This window comes from Oryctolagus cuniculus, chromosome 8 (genome assembly GCF_964237555.1).
Source record: "Oryctolagus cuniculus chromosome 8, mOryCun1.1, whole genome shotgun sequence".
Taxonomy (NCBI): Eukaryota; Metazoa; Chordata; class Mammalia; order Lagomorpha; family Leporidae; genus Oryctolagus; species Oryctolagus cuniculus.
In genome coordinates, this window is record NC_091439.1 from 97,501,868 (window position 1) to 97,525,441 (window position 23,574).

Sequence of the window (23,574 nt, forward strand, 5' to 3'; positions counted from 1 at the left end):
CTGTGGTTGGACAAAATGTTTAAAATAAACAGTTATATGATATGTCCTTTTATGTTCCATAAGGAACAAGAAGGACTGTCCCTACAAATCAGATAAATTAGAATTATACCTGTGAGAAATGTAAGAGCAAATAAGAAGTGAGAACAATTAATAAATTGACATTAAATTGCTAACAATTTAATATTATATAAAGGAAATAAAAAGTTGTGCATTTATAGCCCCCTAAGGAAGAGCACTAAGTACCCATGCACCTTAAAGCATAAAGTGATAAAGGGTAATATAGAAAGCAGCTAATTCATTTATTGTAAATTATCTTGGAAAATTGCAATAGTAAGACATGATTACTCAGAAAATATTGGATCTTGGCCATGGTTTCTGTTTTTGTTGATGAGTGTTTCAAAGGCTTGAAAGTTGATGTTTATAGGCTTCTCCTTGAGTTACATAGAGATCCAGGATTGTTGTGTATTTTCAAGCATACAAATACAGAGACATGCCTATGAAAAGGTAAAGAGGCACAGAGACAGAGTAGAGTATAAATGAGTCTGTTAATAGGAATTATTCCCTTTTAAAACTTCTGGCTTACACATTTGAATCTTCAAGTCAGAATTACAAATGAAAGAAATCTAGCCTAACGTTTCTGCTCTCATTTCTGATTCCCAAGAGGTGAGAGACAACTGGCACACTATTATAAATTATGCCTCCATTAAAAGAAAGCCAAGATAATACAATACTCACTCATTTTACCTATTACTTTATTATTTTCTATTGGCCCTTCCTATAGAGTCCACAGTGGATTCATAACACATAAATACATTTCATAAGAAATAATTTTCCAAAGCACTCTGAGACTTTGAAAATACCTCTTCTCATATATGCATTATCTATATGATGCTTATAATCTATAGTGATATTTGCAATAACCCAATAAACAAGATTATCATTTTAGAGTTAAGGAGGCTTAGGTATGGAGAATGCAAACAGCTTGCTCTAGTCAAGGAGTTGGCAAATGCTAAATCTAAACTATAAATCCAGTTCCCCTGAGTTTAAATCACACTCTTTCAGGGGTGGGGAACATCTGGCTTACAGGCCATTTAAAGCCTGCAAATTCATTTAGTCTGGACTTACCAAGTTAATCACAGCCAGCACTCAAAAATCAAAAAATCTACGGCAGGCTAATTTTTAAGTTGCTAATTTTGTATGGCCTGTGAATGGCATTAAAAATGTACAAATGGGGGCTGGTGCTATGGCATAGCAGGTTAAAGCCCTGGCCTGAAGCGCTGGCATCCCATATGGGCACAGGTTCTAGTCCCAGCTGCTCCTCTTCCAATCCAACTCTATGCTATGGCCTGGGATAGCAGTAGAAGATGGCTCAAGTCCTTGGCCCCCTGCACCCACGTGGGAGACCTGGAAGAAGCTCCTGACTCCTGGCTTCAGAACGATGCAGCTCCAGCCATTGTGACCAACTGGGGAGTGAACCAGTGGATGGAAGACCCTTTTCTTTGTCTCTACCTCTCTGTGTAACTCTGTCTTTCAAAATAAATAAAATTAATCTTTTTTTAAAAAAAGGCCAAATGGGCCTTGGCAAAAAAATAGGTTCACTCCTGCTTATACTATGTCCATCCAGTGCCATTTTTGTTCCCTTGGGAAGTACTGAGAGAGTAATGAAGCGAAGCATAATTCTACCTTGTTATTATCTTAACATTTACCTGTTATTTAGAAACTATACATCTCTCCCACTAAGAGTAATAGAGTTCAGTAATAAAAGCACAATTTATTTGTCTGTTTATGTTTTGCAGCCGAGCCAAAGGGAAAGTGATAATACATGCTGTGCTGAAGTTTAAATCTTTTTATAAAAATAATGCAGCAAAATATTGGGATAGTATTGAAACCATTTTATATCAGAAGCTAAAGGGTGAAACTGGGTCTTTGCTTATAGATTCTTCCACATTTAAATTTTCAGGTAAGACTATATATAATACAGAATTATTTTCATCTTTTAATTTTAATATGATATTTTGTTTTGTAAAGACAGTATTCCTGTCTTTAAATATCATTTAACATACAATGATAGTAGCCTTAACCTTTAAATATCATTTAACATACAATGATAGTAGCCTTAACCTTTCTGTGTGTCATGATGCCTCCCTCAGTTCTATTTGTCTCAAGAATCTAGACTCAAATTCCAGAATTGCTAGAGCTACATTAACATTCAAATTACTTCTTTTATATACCTTTAATGGATCTTATCTCTCTCACTCTCATGTATAATCTAATTCTTAATCTTAGTCATCTAACATTATTGTGAAAGACAGTCTCTAAAAGATGAAAATAATGAATGTCTCTCAAATCTTGATCAACGGGTGGCCAATAGTATACACAGCTAAGTTGGGCTATCAGTATTTTGCTACAACAAAAATGGCCAAGGACAAAATACTACTTCTACCCTTACAAGAAGGACTAAAATATTTGGGGGGAAAATTTTTAGACCAACTGTTCATTTTCATGAAACATCAGAAAGATCAAAAACAAAACTTGAGCATGCTTCCCCTAAATAAGAAGCCATTATGTTGCTGAAACATGACTCTTCCTGGGTTATTAGATGCCTTTCTTCTCACACAAATTACTCTATATGTGGTAACCGCAAAGGAAAGGAGATAGAGAAATTAATTCTCAAATTTGTTGAGAACTTGTCTCCAAAGATATATTTTTAAAATTTATTTGCTGAAATATGAACTCAAATATAAATGTGTAATATCACATTGTATTCCTAATATTCCTCTAAAAATTATGCACAATCCCAGAGAAAGAGACATTTTGGGGCCCATTCCCAGATTTGTGTTTTTTCTCAATAATTTCACTTGTTATAATGCCACCCTAAAATTTTATGAAAGATCAGTGACTGTTATGCATAGCACCTTAACAACAGATGGTGTTTTGGTATTGTCTTAACCTCTGTGTTGTTTACAAGTCCTTAACTCCTCCCTCTTTATCCTTCATAGAAGCTAAATGCCTCAAAGAACTAACCAGAGGGTCACAGATGCAGGTTCGACCCAGCAGCTAACAGGGTCGGTTTTCCAAAATCACACTGAGACACCTGGCTCACATTCAAGGCAGCTGTCAGTGTGACAAATCTTCACGGGTCACCACATAAACCGATCTATGCCTCATGGATCCATTTGGCCATGGGTGGGGGTCGGGGGGGAGTGAAAAGCTTACTTAGGCAGTCAAGGTTGCTGTTCACACCTTATTGAACAGCCTGCCCTACTTATGTTGTCTCGCTATTTCTGTTACTTAACACCAGTGCATACGTATGCCAAGGTTGTGGATTTCATTTCACACAACTGCTTAACATAGAGGAAGAAGTCACTGCCTCCTACAACAGTGGCTTAGACATCATTGGCCAGAACTATTAGCATCAATGAATTATGAATGCAGTACTATATTACTATGCATATAAAGAGGTGACATGCATCACCTTAACATCACAGGTTCCACTGTGAGACATCTGAGATTTCAATTCCAAGTGTAACTTTGGAAAAATTACTTTAACATTTCTGCACCACAGTCTACCATCTACCATCTCATCCTAAAAATGATGATGATAATTTAAGAAGTATTTCATTTGGTTCATTGCAAGAATTTCAAAGACTAGTACATAAAAACCACTTTAAAAAACAGGATCTATTATTTTTCACTTTATGTTTCTGTGTGGGAGCAAACTGTTGAAATCCATACTTAATGTATACTAAGCTGATCTTCTGTATATTAAGATAATCGAAAATGAATCTTGATGTGAATGGAAGGGGAGAGGGAGTGGGAAAGGGGAGGGTTGTGGGTGGGAGGGACGGTATCGGGGGGAAGCCATTGTAATCCATAAGTCGTACTTTGGAAATTTATATGCATTAAATAAAAGTTTAAAAAAAAAAAATACAGCCAAAAAAAAAAAAAAACAGGATTGGTACAAAGTAAGGATTACTAGTTTTGAGGGTTTTATCAGGATAAAAAACACACTCAAATGTATATCCTGTGGACTGTGGATTTACAAAGAGAGCTGCTTAGATGAATCACTGATATATATAACATAAAGGAAAAGAGGGGGGAGAGAGGGGGAGAGAGGGGGAGAGAGGGAGGGGGAGAGGGAGGGGGAGAGAGAGAGAAAGGGAAGTATTGTTTTTATAAACAATCCTTCCCCTAACCTCTCTCTAAAGTCAGGCTGCTCTATGGGTGAGGGGAAGGAAGTGGATGATTCCCCAAAGCTCTAGCACAGCAGCAATCATTCCTTTTCTCCACTTCCAAGTCCCCATAGAAAATAAATCACTTTATCCAGCAGAGCCTTAGTTTCTTCATCTCTGAAAAGATTACCGTGCTTCGTTCCCTAAGAATAAATGAGCACATGTATCTAAAGCACTTAGCACAGTGCCTGGCATAGAGCATGTATTCAATAAATACTAACCAAGAATATTTTCTGAGCCATGACAGTTATTCTTCTGACAACTGAGTATTTGGATGATCACTCCAGAGTCAACTAGTCTTAAGTCTTAAAAACATGTATGTTTTTTATATATGGATTTAAAACAGGGCAATAAGAAAACTAAAGAGATTTTATAAGCCTAAGGGATGAAGTAAATCAGGGAAAAAAATTATTGCTCTTGTAGAAATAAATATTAATCAAGTAAAATATCCATTAACATTTCAGCACTTAATAACTATACCTACTTCAGGCAAATTGTTTTAAATAATTTTTGGTTAATATTGACATAACTAGAAAAACGATGTAGGCAATCTATTATTGGCTTAATCTGTGTATTCATTATTTTTTAAAATTTATTTATTTATTTGAAAGTTAGAGTTACACAGAGAGAAGGAGAGGCAGAGAGAGAGGTCTTCCATTCACTGGTTCACTCCCCGATTGGCCTCAATGGCCAGAGCTGTGCCGATCCAAAGCCAGGAGCCAGGAGCTTCCTCCGGGTCTCCCACGTGGGTGCAGGGGCCCAAAGACTTGAGCCATCTTCTACTGCTATCCCAGACCACAGCAGAGAGCTGGATCAGAAAAGGAGCAGCCAGGTCTCGAACTGGTGCCAATATGGGATGCCAGTGCCTCAGGCCAGGGCGTTAACCCACTGTGCCACAGCACCAGCCCCTATTCATTATTAAATAAATATTAGTTAAACATTGATCAGGTCCCAGAAAATTGTGATAAAAGATACCTTGCTAATTCTTTTTTGTTTATGCCCATATTAAATTCATTTTCTATTCCTATGCACATATCAATGATTCTTAATTATGTAAAAACATTTTGGATTGATTTTTTAAATTATTTATTTATTTATTTATTTGAAAGGCAGAGTTACAGAAAGGCAGAGGCAGAGAGTGAGAGAAAGGTCTTCCATCTGCTGGTTCATTCTCCAAATGGCTGCAACAACTGGAGCTGGGCCAATCCAAGGACAGGAGCCAGGAGCTTCTTCCGGGTCTCCCACATGAGTGCAGGAGACCAAGGACCTGCGCCATCTTCCTCTGCTTTCGAAGGCCATAGCAGAGAGCTGGATCAGAAGTGGAGCAGCCAGGACTCGAACTGGTGCCCACTTGGGATGCCAGCTCTGGAGGCAGAGGCTTTACCCGCTACACCACAGCGCTGGCCCCAGTTTGATATTTTTTCATTGCCATGAATGATCAAGACTACAAATCTTAGGAATTTATAGTACGTGTATCCTCTATAATTGCCATGCATGTTAAATCATTTATCCCAGGTCAGTAGCAAAATCAAGAATAATGAAAGTGGGTTACTATTTTCTGCTCCAGAGCAAAATGCATGAAACAAATTAGTCATTGCACCATGAACTTTTTCAAAGATAAAGAAAATATTGTCCCTCTCAGCAAAAAGCTTAAGTGCACTTATGTTCACACTAACAATTAGTGTATATGAGATAAAAGGCACGATTAATATCATCAGTTAACAAATGTACTTTAAGCTTTTCTAGTGTAAACCATGCGATGTGGATTGGTACTGGTAAAACAAAACAGTCACTGAAAGTTGATACATTTATGATAATAGCTGAAACTGTCAACAATACTTCCAAAGTCCCATGTTCCTCAGCCTACAGATCTCTATAACCCAGTCACTATTCTTAGCCAAATTTCCCAGTTAAAGTCAAGTTCTTTGACACAGCACTTACAGAAGCCCATCTTTTCCTTTAGAGCATTTCTCTCAGATTCTAATGATAAATTTCCTAAGGAGATCATTTGATTGTTGACTGTCTCTCCCATTAGATAATAATCTATGTGACAACAAGGGTTATGTTGACTTTTGCTCACCATTATATCTTCAGAGCCCAGCACAGGGCCTGGCAGGCTGTAGTAAATAGCTTGTGGATAAATTAATGAATTTTATAATATCAATGCTGCATCTAACAGCCAGGATAGAAGGGAAGAATATCAACTCTCAACTAAAGTCCCATATGAGAATTAAGCCCTAAGGAAGATGGCATGGGTGACTATATTATCAGTTATTTCAAATATGATACATAGTGAGACATATTCTGGATGCATACAAGAGAAATTCAGTCATTTCCCAGAATGGTTGCCCTGGAGCTTAATTCTCTTCCAGAATCCCAATTTGGAAATCATGGCAACTGAAGCACATGTGTGCTACTGTAGTCATTGCTATCTCCATATTTAAGATGTAAATGAATCCTAAATCCTTTATCCTCAATTATTTAGATCCATGAATATTATGTGTAATTTCATTTTCCAATTACTCCTAAATCCCATAAAAGATGACAACTCTGCTACCTTTCAAGGTACTAACAAAATCAGTATTGCTCAAGGGTGTTATTCAGGGAAGGATCAATGTTTTTTTATTCATACTTTAAAAATAAAAGACATGGGGCCGGCACTGTGGTATAGTGGGTAAAAGGTGCCGCCTGCAGTGCCGGCATCCCATATGGGGGCCAGTTCGAGACCCGGCTGCTCCACTTTTGATCTCGCTCTCTGCTATGGCCTGGGAAAGCAGTAGAAGATGGCCCACGTCCTTGGGCCCCTGCACCCACGTAGGAACTCTTGGCTCCTGGCTTAGGATTGACACAGCTCCGGCCGTTGTGGACAATTGAGAAGTGAACCAGCAGATGGAAGACTTTCTTTCTCTCTCTCTCTCTCTCTCTCTCTCTGCCTCTCCTTCTCTCTCTGTGTAACTCTGACTTTCAAACAAATAAATAAATCTTAAAAAAATAAATAAATAAAATAATTTTATTTGGAAGAGTTACAGAGAGAGGGAAAGAGAAAGAAAGAGATTTTCCATCTGCTGACTCACTCATCAAATGACTCCATCAGCCTGGGGCTAGGCCAGGCAGAAGCCAGGTGCCAGGAACTTCATCCAAACTTCCCATGTTTGTAGCAGGGGCCCAAACGCTTGGGCTATCTTCTGATGTTCTCCTAGGCACATTAGCAGGGAGCTGGATTGGCAGACAGAGTGGCCAGGACTCAAAGCAGCATCACTATGGGATGCCAGCATTGAAGGCAGTGGCTTAACCTGCTGAGCCACAATGTGGGCTCTTCTCCATTCATTCTAAATTCATTAGATGAGAAGACTTTCAAATTCACTATTTAGCATGAAACCTAAAAACATCATTGATAGTACAGTTTTTCTTTGTGCATGAAAGATTTATTTCCTGAAAAATCTCTTGTATGAAAAATTCCTTAACCTAATCCCATTGCTTTTGATGGGAAAAGTCATTCTGTGTTCCCAAACTCCCAAATTTATACCCACTATATTTGCTTATTTTTTAAAGATTTATGTATTTATTTGAAAGTCAAGAGTTACACAGAGAGAGGAGAGGAGCAGAGAGATACAGACAGACAGAGAAGTTCACTGGTTCACTTCTGGGTTGGCCTCAACAACCGGAGCTCAGACGATCCAAAGCCAGGAGCCAGGAGCTTCTTCCGAGTCTCCCACGTGGGTGCAGGGGCCATCTTCTACTGCTATCCCAAGCCATAGCAGAGTGTTGGTTCAGTAGTGGAGTAGCCGAGACTCGAACTGCTGTCCATATGGGATGCCCGCACTGCAGGCGGCAGCTTTACCCGCCACACCACAGTTTCGGCCCCAATACCCACTATATTTATACAATACCACATCCCTTTACAATAAATAATCACATCAATCATTAACACAAGTTACATAATCACTTTCAGCTTCATTAACTAATTTTTAACTGTTTACATGATCTTGTTAAGCTATTTTATGACAACAATCAAAACAGCACATATATACAGTATTTAATGTTCATGTGATTCAAATTTTTAAGAAAAAGATGAAGTAGAGCAATGCAAGTGATACCTCACACAAGTGGACTTGACAGCATCCTGTACTTTATCATCACTGCCATCAACTATTAAGACAACAGCAAAGAAAAGATAACATTAGAGTATGTGCACCAAACACAAAACTGCAAAGATGACCACATGATAGCTCCCTCCCGCAAGCTCTGGAAGGAAAAATCCAGTTCTGTTCTTGTAAAAGCAAAGATATGCCTCACATGTTAAAGCAAGAGTTTCAAATGAAATACCTTATAAAGTCTAATGCTCATAAATTATATATATATATATATATTTAAAAGTATGATTCATTTGTTTTAAAAATAATAATTTCTCACACAAAAACACCTCATTTATGATGATACACTCAACCTAGCAAACTGTGTAGGCATGAAAAATATTTTAAATACTTACTTTAAACCTTAATTTAAGTAAAATTCCAAATTATATAGAAATAGTAGAAAGAATAATACCAAGAAAATTCCTAGACAAGAGTAATAGTCCTGTCTCTGTATCAAGAGTTTTAGTAGAAGATTGAAGCTTGACCCAGTACTCATTGGTGAGCTTTTGACCAACACTACAATATGAATTATATTAGTAGAACACATCTTTTCCACGTGGCAGAATCCTGAGACAATGGTTGGCTTAACTGTATCATGCTTCAAGAAATTGAACCAACTAATCACTCTTTGATAAATACTAGCAGGTGTTTTTTTAAAAGCATTCTATTTCCCAGAGTGTGCTTTCTTTACTAAGAACCAATCTTCAGGCCAGCTCTGCAGCTCACTAGGCTAATCCTCCACCTGCGGCGCTGGTACTCTTGGTTCTAGTCCCAGTTGGGGCGCCGGTTCTGTCCCGGTGGCTCTTCTTCCAGTCCAGCTCTCTGCTGTGGCCCAGGAAGACAGTGGAGGATGGCCCAAGTACTTGGGCCCTGCACCCGCATGGGAGACCAGGAGGAAACACCTGGCTTCTGGCTTCGGATCGGCACAGCGCACCATTTGAGGGGTGAACCAACGGAAGGAAGAGCTTTTTGTCTCTCTCTCTCTCTCACTGTCTAACTCTGCCTGTCAAAAAAAGAAAACACAAAAAAACTTCAGCTATAATCCTGTTTCACAAGCAAAAGTTTTCTTTTAATATTCTCAGCAGTGTGAGAACCATCCACAATTCCCTGGAAATAAGTGTTTCTCAGTAGATGAATTTTCTGAATAGTTTATATTCTTATTTCATCAATAAATTATAAAAATCTTCTTAAATTTTCCTTTTTACAAAAATCTTTCTCAAACTTAACACCAATTTCTCTTGAATCACTATAGATATCAATCAATATACAGTTGATATTGTGGTGTTTTCCAGGTATTTTGGAAAATGTAGGGTCATTGGCACCTTCACCAAATGACCCCAATATTTGGTGTTTTCAGTTCTCATGTTTGTTCTTAATATTTTATTTTACCCTCAACGTCAACCAGGGTTCTTGCTGTCATTTATACTTCCTGTATTCCTTCTTATATTCTTTCTTCTACTTTCTTCCAATTCCTACTAAATATTTTTGTAGCAGTTTATATATATATGATTAGGAAAACAAACACCCCTTGAATGAGAGTGAATTGGGCCTTCTTGTTTAATTATAAGCTTCAGTGCACTGATCTCTTATATGTGGTTTAGCTCTTCACACACCCTTGTTTCCTGATTCTTGACTTTGTTCCAGAGAAAATGTTGACAAGTCTCTTGAAAGGTGTGGAGCACCAGATCTGTAGGTATTTCAAAATGCATTTCATTCATTGAGAATGGTTATTTCTTTAAGTATTTTTTAAATGCAATCATGAACTTAGGGTTTGAAATATTTATTATTCAATAATACAGTTATATATTAGTTGCTGTCCATATGAACTTATAGTTTTAGGATTTTCAGAAATCTACCATATGGACATTTCAAAATATCCCATAAAATACATTCCATAAGAGAATGCAACTGATTTCCTCTAAATTTTAATGTGAGATATCTAGGGAAACTACCTGAGAAGTAGGATTCAGAACTAACTTAGCTTTAGGAAACATGTGAAGTAAATTCACCTAACTGGAGTTACAGTCCATGGCCTATATAAAACTTTTATTAGAAACGAATTTCTCACTACTATAAAATTCCTCCTTATAATTTAGAATCATACAGTTGAGTTTTCATTATCATTATATGGTTCAGATTTCTTTTTTTAAGGAAAAAATAGTATATGGAAATCAAAGTTTTGGGGAAGTTCTTCTTACCAGTGTATCCAAAATTGACAAGCATGAGTGATTACAGACCAAGCACAATTCATTTAGAGAGCATCTAAGCATTACTTCTAATCTAATGTTCAACAGTGCATTTTGCCTATTTTGCCCCTAGTAATTCTTACTCCCTCCTATTGATGAAAATAATCAGCCTCTGTTTTATAGGTAGGTTAACATAAGGTTTATTCAGGACAGAAAATGAATGACGTGGGCTCAGGAGACACAAACCCAGTGACTTTTGAAGAGTCTTGGAAAGTTTCCAAAGTAATCAAATTTTAGTCAGAATCTATGCACTCCATAACAGAAGATTTTATTTATCATTACACAGTGAACATATATTGGCTTGTCCTGCAAAGTGGACTTATGTAAGTGAGAGCAAATTTCTCCCAGGTTGTTGGCTACTGTTTTCATAACATAATTGGTTATAAACATCTTCAGAGACAGGATATGCTGAAAAGAAGGCTACTGATTAATTTTAGAAAGGGCATTTCTGGGAATAGATACAAAAAGGAAAGTATGGGTTAAGATGTTGCCCCAGATGGCTAAGACAAAAAAGCCCCTATGTGCCCATTACACAAGACAAATAGACCTAATGTACAAGATTAACAGCTCTGTTTGTGACAATCCTCAGATGAGTCTCTGCAGATTCTTCTCTTGAATACTGTGCAAGCATCTTAAGAGCAATTTATCCTCACACTCAAAAGAATATTTCTCATTAAATTCCCCTATGCGCTGTTAGGTTTTTTTTCCTTTTTTAGCATTCGTAGAAGGCAAGGAGGCAGCCAGTTAAAGCAGAAAAGACTGTTTTGTAGGGGTCACAGAATAGGTTTGTAAAAAATTTAGATATTTCCAAAAATCTTAATATGAGTTAACGTATTTTTACCATGCACTCAACTCAAAACTGAACTGTAGAGGTATCATGTCAAATAAAACTAATAACCTCTGGAAGGCAGTTATGAGGGTGTGATGGAACTATGCTGACTTTCTTTTTAAATAGGTGTGGTTCATCTCTTCTCAGAGCCACCTGACAGTTCAATTGCTCCTTCCTTTCTGTTCAGACAGGTTGTCTTTCTGCTTAAAGGAGCCTTTTGTTTCCCTGTTTTGTTGTGCAACTTAATGTAAGAATGTGTAATTGTAGTTGGCATGTAGGTAAAACTGATTCCCTTCACCATTTTTAATAGAAATCTAAGAGCATAATGAAAATGAACCTGCCTTGACATTTATAGTATTTAATTCTTACAGAATCTGATAATTCCTTTTAAAAGAGGAATTGTTAAGTATAAAGAACTACTAGGTCTATCATTCTCAGCATGTGAAATCTGGAACTCATTTATGCACACTCTCCTCATACATTTCCCATATGAACTAAACAGGTTTGCAATTCCTCAGGGATGTAGGGTCCATACCCAAATGCTATGGAGGAAATAAGTTCATTTTGTAACATCATCTGAAATGATTTGTCTATCCAGAGATTAGCAGACAATGTTAAATCTCTGCTTCATTGCAGAATTAAATTATTTTTGACAGAAGAAATAAGAATGGGATGGCATCCTTAACTAAATGTTCCCAGTAATTGAAACTTACAACACAAATGGTATCTATTTTAAAAAGAGTAAAATATAGTAGAATGCATTCAACACACACAAAAAATCACTTAAATCTAGTAATGTCTTACTCTCTCCTGGTTATTAGAATATTTGTTAAGATATATATATATATATATATATATAATTATATATATAATTCCAGGAATAGGAATTCAACTACAAAATATAACTATATATATATACCTTAACAAATATTATATATTATATTATAACTAATGATGAGGAATTTGACATAATCTTTAGAAAAAAGAATGAATACAAAAAATTTTATTACCCTCTGTGCTAATATATGAGCAAAGAAACATACCATCAAGATTGAGTAAGTTGGGGCAGGTATTGTGGCACAGCAGGTTAAGCCTCCACTTGTAACTCCTGATTCCATATGGGAGGGTCAGTTCCACTTGCAGCTACTCTGCTTCTGATGCAACTCCCTTCTGATGTTCATGGAAAGCAGCAGATACAGCTCAAGTACTTCAGTCATTGCCACTCATGTGTGAGACCCAGATGGAGTTCCTGGCTCTTGGTTTCAACCTGACTCAGCTTTTGCTGTTTGTGGCCATTTGGGGAGCCAATCATCAGAAGGAAGATCCTCTCTCTTTCTCTTCCTCTCTCTCTATTTCCTCTCTCTCCCTTTCAAATAAATTAATAAAATCTTTTTTTAATTTGAATAAGATGATTATGTATACACAATAATGTATTTCCCAAAACAAAATAATACTAACATTAAAATAAATGTATTCATAAATGTAAATTTTCCATTTTATCTCTTTTACTTGTAGATATTTCAATGCCGGTGGCAGAAAATCTTCTCAATACTTGTAAGTTTATCAACTAAGAGCTACTTATCTAGTAAAACTTAATTCTTTAGATGCCAGAAAAGATTTCCACTTGAGAGTTAGTGTGGTATCAAGAAAGGTATAGTAGGAAGCCTGCTTTTAGAAACTTGCATGAAGGACACTGTACTTGGTCTCAAATTGACTGATGTTACGGCTTTTAAATGAGGCACACATTATCACATGGCAGAGAGGATCGGGAGACAGAAGTAACAACTAAAACTTAGAATCCAAAATTATTCTCATGTGTTTTGAGTCTCGCATCTACCACTTAAATAGCTGGATGAATTTACATATAAGTTATTTAACGTTTCAAAGCCTCAGGTCCAAGTGTTGTGAAAATTAAATAAGGCAATACAAGTAAAGCATTTAAAAGACTGCATGGCTCATAATAGGCACACAATAAATGTTAACTATTTGTATTTTCTATGTTGTTCATGGAAACTCCAGGAATAGGAATTCATTGCAGAATTCTGATCTTAAAAGCCAAACCAAGTCTATTGTGCAGAAAAGTAATCTGCCTTGGATACAAGCAGCTTCTTTATTACTGGCCAAGGCATTCTGCTTCTATTCTCCCAACACCTGCCCTAGGAAATGTGATCTCCAGGGTCACTGAAACCTGGAGCAGGGTATCAGAAGATGACCTGCTTTTACCTGGGAACTGAGACTGAAAGGGGCAGCTGGATTCAAGAATCACACACCAGAACCAGGTGTCTCCCCTAGTCATAGCACAGTTATTTCTGAAAAACCTGGCCCAAATACACATGCAGAACAATATTTGATTATTTTTCTTTCTCATAGATTTTGATTCAACAATCCTCATGCAATTAATAAAACATCTAAATCCAATCATTCCAATGAAAGACTTAATACCAATAAGATCAAAATCCACAACTGGGAATCTATCAGGTTCAGGGGAGACAATCAAGACAGGAATACAGGAGTGGTAAGAAAGAGATTGGCTAATTTCTCTACCCTTCCAATGATAATACTAGACAACCATCCAAATCATTATTCTAAATTTAACTTGGCCTATCTAAAATTTTGATCAGTTTTTTAAAGAGGAAGGGTAAGCAAGAAAAATCAAAGAGGGTTAAAGAAAGAGAGCTTTGGAATGTGACAGAGTGTATTAAAATGCATTAACATATTGCTTCTTAGCCTTCTGGCTAAGATCAAGTGTAAAATGCATTAACAGACAATGGAGTAGAAGTTAGAAGGACAGTAAGGTTGTAAGATTTGCTGACATTCCAAAACTATCAGCCACAAATCTTCATTATAGTTTCAAATCCCTGAAATGTGCTGTATGATTTCTTTTGATGTAACGAAGCTATAAGGTGCCAGGTAAGACTTTGGCAATGTGGTAATAACATTACAGAGATGATGTCTGACAGATTAACAGGCAAAACAGACACAAGCAAGTGAGAACTTAGAATGGTGTTGATGGGCAGATATAAATTATATTGGAATTCTGAATAACAGCAGAAACAGGGAAGTAGAGATACTTAGGTGAGGTTCTCCTAACCCACAGAGAAGTGTCTGTTTTTACATTCCTCTGAATGAAGTTGAGTAAAAGCCAACTTCCTTTAAGTTATCCAAACAGAAGGGACTGAGAGCTGCCTCTGTGTCCTAGATTACGTGTTTTATCCTACATAGTGTCCATCATAAAAAAGTGAAAATAAAAAGGGAAAGCAAAGAGTACATTCAAGAAGTCCCTGTGAGAGCTCCCACTGAGAAACCGCAGTCACAAAAGTGCCCATTCAGCTAAATGATTTTTATAAAGAGGATGCCTTAACAGTCTGAGGTTTCAATTGCACAACAAAATAACCCAGAATCAGAAGCAATATGCAAGCTAAAGGACTTCAGAGGACCAGCGAAGGCCTCGAAAAAGGTCTACATGACTCTCCACTGGCTTTTAGTGCCTTTTCAGTCTCAGGAAAGAATATTTCAAAGTACACCCAGTGACATAAATTAGCATCTCTGAAGCAATTGACCATCTCACTTTCCCAAATTATTTCTTAACTTCAATATTATTGCCAGGTGGAGCCAAATAATTCTTTGTTTTAGAGGATATTCTTTGTGTTACAGGATAGTTAGCAGCATCCCTAGTCTATATCCACTGGATACCAGTAGCCTACTCCTCCTCCAAATGTGACAATTCAAAATGTCTCCTCCAGGCATTGCCAAGTTTTTCCCAGAGAGGCAGTGTGCAAAACTGTCTCTTACTGAAAGCCACCATTTTAATCTATGCCTCCTGCATTGATTTTGGCAAATTATTCACTCTCCAGTTTTTTTAGCATACTCACAGAAAAGTGATTTTTGCAATCAAATACCATTTTTATTTTATGATGCCTCTTGACTATACAGTATAGACTTTTTTTCACAAACATTTGTTGAGCTTCATGTAGAAGACTCTCCATGGTGGAGATACATTTTTTAAGAAAAAAAATATATGGTTCCTCTTCTCTAAAACTATATATTAATGAAACAACAGTCTCCATTAAAGATATCATATATGTAAGAGACAAGCTCAGTACTTCAGTTGGAACAAAGTTAAAACAGTCAAGAGAGTCTGCAAAGGAAAGTCAGCCAGACAAAATTCTAGTTACATTGTACTATTACTACAGATTTACTTTAAAAACTTAAGATTCTAGCTGTTTCTCTGCAACTAAATAACCACCAAAGCACAATACTGATGCAGAGAGGCACAGAACTTTGGAGACCACCTGTTATTCCTTTTCCTCAAGTGTTGTGTGTTGTGTCCTGAGTGTGACTCTATCTATGCACTCTGTCTCCTCAATATCTCATTTACATTCATAATCATTCTCACGTTCCTATGATGTTTTTCATAGGACTCAGTGCCCGACAACAATTGCCCATTAAACAGTTGCCCATAAAAAGCATATACTTCCTTGTGCAACTTACTTATCATATAATTATTGTCTTCTAAATTCAAGCATTTACTTCCACCTAGTTCTTACTTCAGGTCACAAGGAGTCTATGTAAGCAAGGGGGATAGGAGAGGAAATCTCAAGTCGGCAGTTAAGTCCATTCTAACTACTGTAGGATTGTGAATTTCCCTCAGTTAATAGAAAAATGTATTATTCACCCACTGTAATAATGTGCGTTAGTAATCTTCTTCAGTACTAATACAACTCTACTTTGAGCAGGCTGTGGACAACGCACAATAACTCCCTCTGGCAACAAAATTGCAGGAGGCCTGAATGCTGAGGAAGGGGAATGGCCCTGGCAAGCTAGCCTTCAGCAGAACCAAGTCCACCGATGCGGAGCCACTCTGATTAGCAACAACTGGCTTGTGACTGCTGCTCACTGTTTTGTAACGTAAGCTCTGGCCCAGGTGAAGGCCTCAAAGCCACTTAAGTACCTGAAGTCTGATAATGTCTTTTGACACAATGGCCATACAACTGTGTCTCCAACTGTCCAACATTAAGAAATATAGCCTCAGAATTGCTCAATGATTCATAAGTAACATAACAGATATGGGCAAACTAGGGCAGAGTTTGTGTGGCACTAAAGACACAGAAACTGGGGCCGGTGCCGTGGCTCACTTGGCTAATCCTCCGCCTGTGGCACCAGCATCCCATATGGGCTCCGGGTTCTAATCCCAGCTGCTCCTCTTCCAGTCCAGCTCTCTGCTGTGGCCCGGGAAGGCAGTGGAGGATGGCCCAAGTGCTTGGTCCCTGCACTTGCATGGGAGACCAGGAGAAAGCACCTGGCTCCTGGCTTCAGATTGGCGCAGCGCGGCCGTAGCGGCCATTTAGGGGTGAACCAACAGAAGGAACACCTTTCTCTCTGTCTCTCTCTCTCTCACACTAACTCTGTCAAATTAAAAAAAAAAAAAAAAGACACAGAAACTAATTCTTTGTTACAGAAAGCTGTCTTGTGCCTTGTAGAATATGCAGCAGCAGCCCTGCCCTTACCGACCAGCAGCATCCCTCGGTATTGAAAACGAAAATGTCACCAGACATTGCCAAATGCAGGTGACAAAGCTGTTCCCAGTTGAGAACTGCTAGGGTAGAGTTCCATCAGTTTTCTGAAGAAATTAAAGCCAAAATTGAATGAGTCTCCTATTTCTTTCTCATCATTATTACATTTAGTCATAAGTATTTGAATTTACTCAGCATCCTCCCATATATGCACAGCTCTACTTAAAACGACGATTTTCTTAAAAGATATGTTGTTGTGCCCAAAGTTGGTCCTTGTTTACCTAAAAGATTTTTACACTTTTGTTTGATAGTTCTTTTCATTAACTTCCATTGGTTTTCTGTGGAGTTTATTGAATTTTTTTAAAAAAATTCCTCTCAAACTCAATTGGCACCCTCCAAATCATGTTTACTTGTTTATCATGTCTTTAGTAAAAAAGTTTGAAAACGCCCCAAGAGAACTATTTCTCAGTATTTAACATGTAAATCCTTGATTGGCAAGTAAAAATTAAAATCAAAAATTCAAAAAAGGACTTAAACTATCTCCTTTATTTCCATCAATTCATTCTGTTCCATATCTTCGTCCAGCTTTTATTTAATTTTATTATCTTATGTTGTCTTACTTGCCTTCCTAATCTCCTTAATTCTCTTCCATATAAAACAAGAACTACAATGGCATTTCTAAGGATTAGCTGTTAAAAAATAGTTTATTGGTAATTTAAAGTCTGTTCATTTTATCGTTATTTTTATTTTTTCTCTTACACACAGCTTCATTTTTGTATGTTTTAAGCACTATGGACATTCAAAACATAAATAATTATTTTTGCAAAGTTTTAGATATAAATGCCTGTAACTCCAATGTACAGGACTTTTTACTGATACACCTACTTTTTTTTAGGACCAATGACCCCAAAGAATGGACTGTAAGCTTTGGGCTTCTCTTAAGTGATCCACAAATACAGCGAACTGTCAAGGATATTATAATCCATGAAAACTACCACTACCCAGCACACGACAACGACATTGCTGTTGTGCATCTGTCTTCACCGGTATTATATACAAGTAAGATCCGAAGAGCATGTCTTCCAGAAGCTACTTATAAATTCCCAAACAATTCAAAAGTGGTAGTCACAGGATGGGGAACATTAAAGTCTGACGGTGAGTTGCTAATCTCCCTCTATCACATGGTTGGAGTTTTCGGAATTAAAGAGAAAAGTACTCAAAATTACAACTAAACCTAAGAAACACTTTATTTAGAACATTTTAAAGAGCATAATTGAAAAGCATCCTAACATTCACAAGACAATACAACTTCATAGAACTATTTACCACAAGTTCCCACAAAATGGCATTTTTACAGAAATGCATTATTTAATTCAATTGCCTCTATTTTATTTATTTATCCAATTAACAAACATTTATTTTGATCACCAAATTTGTACCACATACTATTCTAGATGGTTTGGATACATTAATGGGTAAAATAAATATCCCTGTTTATTTTCTTAGCAAAAAGCAGGGAGGCTTGCTTTCTTAGTAAGGGAAAACAGACCATAATCACAAAATATAAGAAATAACTAAATTATAAAGCATGTTTTATGCACGTGTCATAGAAAAATAGGGACAATTAGAAAAAAATACATAGGATTAACCATTTTGATTGACTGAGTGATTGAGAGTCAGAAAAACTGACAAAGAGGGAGAGACAGAGACAGAGACAGAGACAGAAGAGAGAGCTGCTATCTGCTAGTTCATTCCCCAAATGCCAATATGGCTAAGACCGAGAGAGGCTGAAGTCAGGAGCCAGGAACTCCAACCAGGTCTCCCATGTAGGTGACAGGAACCCAAGTATTTGAGCTGTCATTTTCAGCCTCCCAAAGTGCACATTGACATGAAGCTTTAATCAAGAGCTGGAGTCAAGACTCAAACACAGGCACTCCCATACGGTATGCTGGAGTCTTAATGACCAGGTCAAATGCCTACCTCAGGGCTAACTCTGCCTGTCAAAAAAAAAATTAGTATGACAATAACAAATTCAACTAAAAATAAGAATACAATGTATGGTTCAAGACATGAATTTTAAATTTTGCTTTCTAGGACACACATGTAATAAATACAATATTTTATAATAATTCAAAAGTAAAAAATCCCATCACACATGGATGTACTTTTTAAGTATTTCTAAATATTTGTATGAATATTTTAGTACTAGTTAAATACAATATTCGTAAGTAATGTTCATAAACATTAGTTGCTCCTTGGTTACTGAGAAAGGTGACAAAACCTTAATTAAAACTTGTTTTACATTGATTTAGAAGTTGTACGTAGTGGTAAAGTTATATACAAGAGAGATTAATAATAACTTAACAAAACTGTAAATGTTTCCTCCTTTAGGGGAAAGTCCTAATATACTCCAAAAAGGATTAATAAAGATTATAGATAATGAGATGTGCAACAGTCCAAAGGCATATGCTGGAGTCATCACATCTGGAATGTTGTGTGCGGGGTTCCCAGAGGGACGTGTGGATGCCTGCCAGGTAAGCTACTAGTTCATTTTCAAGAAGCTTCTTTCCCTTATAATTTTTCCACAGACTGACACACATACACAGGGCGGGGCAGAGAGAGAGAGAGAGAGAGAGAGGGAGGTAGGGTGGGAGGGAGAGAGAGAGAGACACTTCCATACACTGGTGTACTCCCCAAATGACTGCAACAGCCAAGGCTGGGCCAGGCCAAAGCCAGGAGTCCAGAGCCCTATCTGGGTTTCCCACTTGGGTGGCATGGGCCCAAGAACTTGGGCCATCTTCACTGCTTTCCTGGTAGGGAGTTGGATTAGAAGCAGAGCAGCCAAGATTCAAATTGGCACTCCCACATGGAATGCAGGCATTGCAAATGGCAGTTTAACCCACTGTCCCACAATGCCAGCCCTTTCCTTGTAATTTTAAATTTCCAATTAACCAATTCTGTTTTTTCAAGGGATGGAAATTTTTTAAAATCATAAATATCCTTAATATGGAGTTGGCACTATGGCATAAAAGGTTAAGCCTCTGACTGTGATGCCAGCAACCCATACGGGATGCTACTCTTCTAATCTAGCTATCTGCTTCTGGGCTGGGAAGGCAGTGGAGTATTGCCAAGTGTCTGGGCCCCTGCACCCACATAGGAGACCCAGAGGAGACTCTTGGCTTTGGACTGGCTCAGCTCTCCACTGCAGCCATTTGGGGAATGAACCAGTGTATAGAAGACCTTTTCCTCCATTTCTCCCTCTCTCTGTCTGTAATTCTACCTCTCAAATAAAAAAATTAAAAAAAAAATACTTAACAGCCAAAGTATTTAATTAAAATTATACTGATATTTTTTTCTTTGTGTTCCTGGAAGCATTTTTAAATTTGATTTAACAATGTTAGCATTTTTTCTATATTTACTTCATATCTATATGATAGATGATTTTTCTTGAAAGCAGGGATATTAATAGCACATAATGTGGGATTCATGACAATGATCATAAAATGAGGAAAGAATATTTACAACTATTTAATATACCAAAAATATGACATTCACACAATTTTTATACTCTATATATTTATTTATTTCAAACATGTGGAATTCATCTTTCTGTGTCTGGCTTACTTCACTTAGCATGATGATCTTCAATTCCAGCCATTTTGCTGTAAAAGTCAGTCTCTGCTTTCCCAGGCCATAGCAGAGAACTGGATCAGAAGTAGAGCAGCCAAAACTCAAACTGACAGCCATATGGGGTACTGGCACCACAGACAGTGGCTCAACATGCTATGCCACAGTGCTGGCCCCTACATATTTTATCTTAATTACAAATTTCTAACTCTTTCACTAAACTTTTTTCTTTGATGTCATGGGGAGCTTAAATCCCTGTTCTTCTCAGTTTTCTCTCAGTCTCATCACCCCCAGCCTCATGGCTCATAACCACATACAATCTAAAAGCCACATTTATTCTTATTATTTATTATTATTTTTTTTAACTTTTATTTAATGAATATAAATTTCCAAAGTACAGCTTATGGAGTACAATGGCTTCCCCCACATACCGTCCCTCCCACCCACTACCCTCCCCTTTCCCACTCCCTCTCCCCTCCCATTCACATCAAGATTCATTTTCGATTATCTTAATATACAGAAGATCAGCTTAGTATACATTAAGTAAGGATTTCAACAGTTTGCTCCCACACAGAAACATAAAGTGAAAAATAATAGATGATTTTTTTTAAATGATGATGAAATCAGATCAGACCTATTGTCATGTTTAATCCCAGTGATAGTCAAGTTGGGAGTTGATAATTTCTTTTTTTTTCTTTTTTTTTTTTTTTTACAGAGGATCAGTTTAGTATACATTAAGTAAAGATTTCAACAGTTTAACAGTTTGCACCCCCATAGAAACACAAAGTGAAATATATTGTTTGGGTACTCGTTATAACATTAAATCTCAATAATCATTTCATTATAGTACCTTCAATGACTTATCTTCTACTTTCCCCCACACTCATCATAATAATCTTCAATCACAGAGCAATCAATCAGCCTTATTTCTTCTTATGTGTGAGGTTCTGGACACAGCTAAAAGAAATTTCACCTTCGGGGCTGGCGCCGTGGCTCACTTGGTTAATCCTCCGCCTGCGGTGCAGCATCCAGTATGGGCACTGGGTTCTAGTCCAGGCTGCCCTCTTCCAGTCCAGCTCTCTGCTGTGGCCCGGGAGGGCAGTGGAGGATGGCCTGGGTGCTTGGGCCCCTGCACCCGCATGGGAGACCAGTAAGAAGCTCTGGCTCCTGGCTTTGGATCCACACAGCGCCGGCTGTAGTGGCCATTTGGGGAGTGAACAGAGGAAAGACCTTTCTCTCTGTCTCCCTCTCTCACTGTCTATAACTCTACCTGTCAAATAAATAAAACAAACAACAACAACAACAAAAAACCGAAGTTTAAAAAAAAAAAGAAATCTCATCTTCATGTAAACTGGAGTCATAAAATAATAGGTGGGTCCTTAATACACTGTACAGGTTTTTAGCAGAAATAGTTGATAGTGCTCTTCAAACTTTAATTGTACTCAGAACCTACCAATTCCACCATGTTCTTATCTTCCTAAGCATATGAAAATTCCTCCCACAGACCAAAAAAATAAACACAATCACATGAGAACTCCTTTCCTTTCCTTTCTACCTGATACATTTATGTTTGTATTTATTCTTCTACTCTCAATTTACAATAAATAAGCTGTTTCTACTATTGAAGGCTAATCTCTTATCTGTGTTCTTTACCCAATCTCCTTCTCCTATACAGGTATTTGAACTTTCCACTAACTTAAGCTTTCTTCCACATTTTCCAAACTGTTCTACTCTGATGACTCTTTCACACACTTTGCTAACATTGTAAAATCTCTTCCTTTCAATCCTTTAAGGAAATCAGAAATTCATACAATACCAGAAAAACCAATAACATGAATTAAAAGTGAGCCAATGGCCTAAACAGATGTTTTCCCAAAGAATACATATAAAGGGCCAAAAGATAAACAAAAAAGTATTCAACATCATTAATCATCACAGAAGTGCAAATTAGAACCACAATGAAATATAACCCTAATGCATAGTAGATACCATTATCAAAGTAGGTAATAAGTGTTGATGAGGGTGTCAAGAAAAGAAAACATTTGTACACTGTTTGTTGGGAGGTAATTGGTAAAGCAACTATGGAAAACAGAATGGAGTTCCTCAGAAAAATAAAAATAGAGCCAACATAGGATGCAGCACTCCTACTTCTGAATATACATTCAAAGGAAATCGAATCAGTATCTCAAAGAGGTATCTGTAGCCCCAGATTCATATAAACATATTGGCAAATTCACATTAGCCAAGATATGAAAACAGCCTAACTTCATCAATAGATGAATGAGTATATAAAGTGATATATATGTATGTGTGTATATATATCACATTTTCTTAAATCACTTTATATGATATATATCACATGTGTAATATATTACACATGTCACTACATACACATATACTCTCACATATATATGTATATGGAGTATTATTCAAGTCAGAAAAAAAGAAGGAAATCCTGCTATTTGTGATAACATGATGAACCTAGAGGACATTATGCTAAGTAAAATAAGTCAGACATAGCAAAAAAAATACTAAATGTTCTCACTGATATGTAAAATCTAAAAAATCAAACTCATCAAAACATATTCCTGGAGCTGGGAGTCAGAGGAATATGGAGAGATATTAGAACTTGCTAATTTTTTAACTGAAAATTTATACCCTTTGACTAAGAGTTCTAAAGTATAGCTTGGTGACCATACTGACATGTCTACTTGAAATTTGCTAAGAGAGTAGATATTCAGTACTTTCTCCAAAAAATAAAAATAAGGCCGGCGCTGCAGCTCACTAGGCTAATCCTCCGTCTTGCGGCGCCAACACACCGGGTTCTAGTCCCGGTCAGGGCGCCGGATTCTGTCCCGGTTGCCCCTCTTCCAGGCCAGCCCTCTGCTGTGGCCAGGGAGTGCAGTGGAGGACGGCCCAAGTGCTTGGGCCCTGCACCCCATGGGAGACCAGGAGAAGTACCTGACTCCTGCCATCAGATCAGTGCGGTGC

At 37.3% G+C, this 23,574-nt stretch overlaps 1 protein-coding gene and 1 long non-coding RNA gene across 2 annotated transcripts in view; one reads left to right on the plus strand and one right to left on the minus strand.

Annotated features, from left to right (window-relative positions):
• LOC100344752 (transmembrane protease serine 11C-like) overlaps nt 1–23,574 on the plus strand; it is a 64,711-nt gene that overhangs the window by 35,879 nt on the left and 5,258 nt on the right. Inside the window, exons 6-10 of the mRNA XM_051819763.2 lie at nt 1,797–1,960; nt 12,959–12,997; nt 16,180–16,351; nt 17,852–18,111; nt 19,348–19,490. Of these exons, the coding sequence (XP_051675723.1) occupies nt 1,797–1,960; nt 12,959–12,997; nt 16,180–16,351; nt 17,852–18,111; nt 19,348–19,490 (778 nt within the window). The remainder of the gene's footprint in view (nt 1–1,796; nt 1,961–12,958; nt 12,998–16,179; nt 16,352–17,851; nt 18,112–19,347; nt 19,491–23,574) is intronic.
• Nucleotides 1–23,574, minus strand: part of LOC103350789 (ADP-ribosylation factor-like protein 1) — a 40,960-nt gene that overhangs the window by 12,008 nt on the left and 5,378 nt on the right. Inside the window, exon 2 of the long non-coding RNA XR_011378409.1 lies at nt 346–494. This is a non-coding gene — a long non-coding RNA (ADP-ribosylation factor-like protein 1). The remainder of the gene's footprint in view (nt 1–345; nt 495–23,574) is intronic.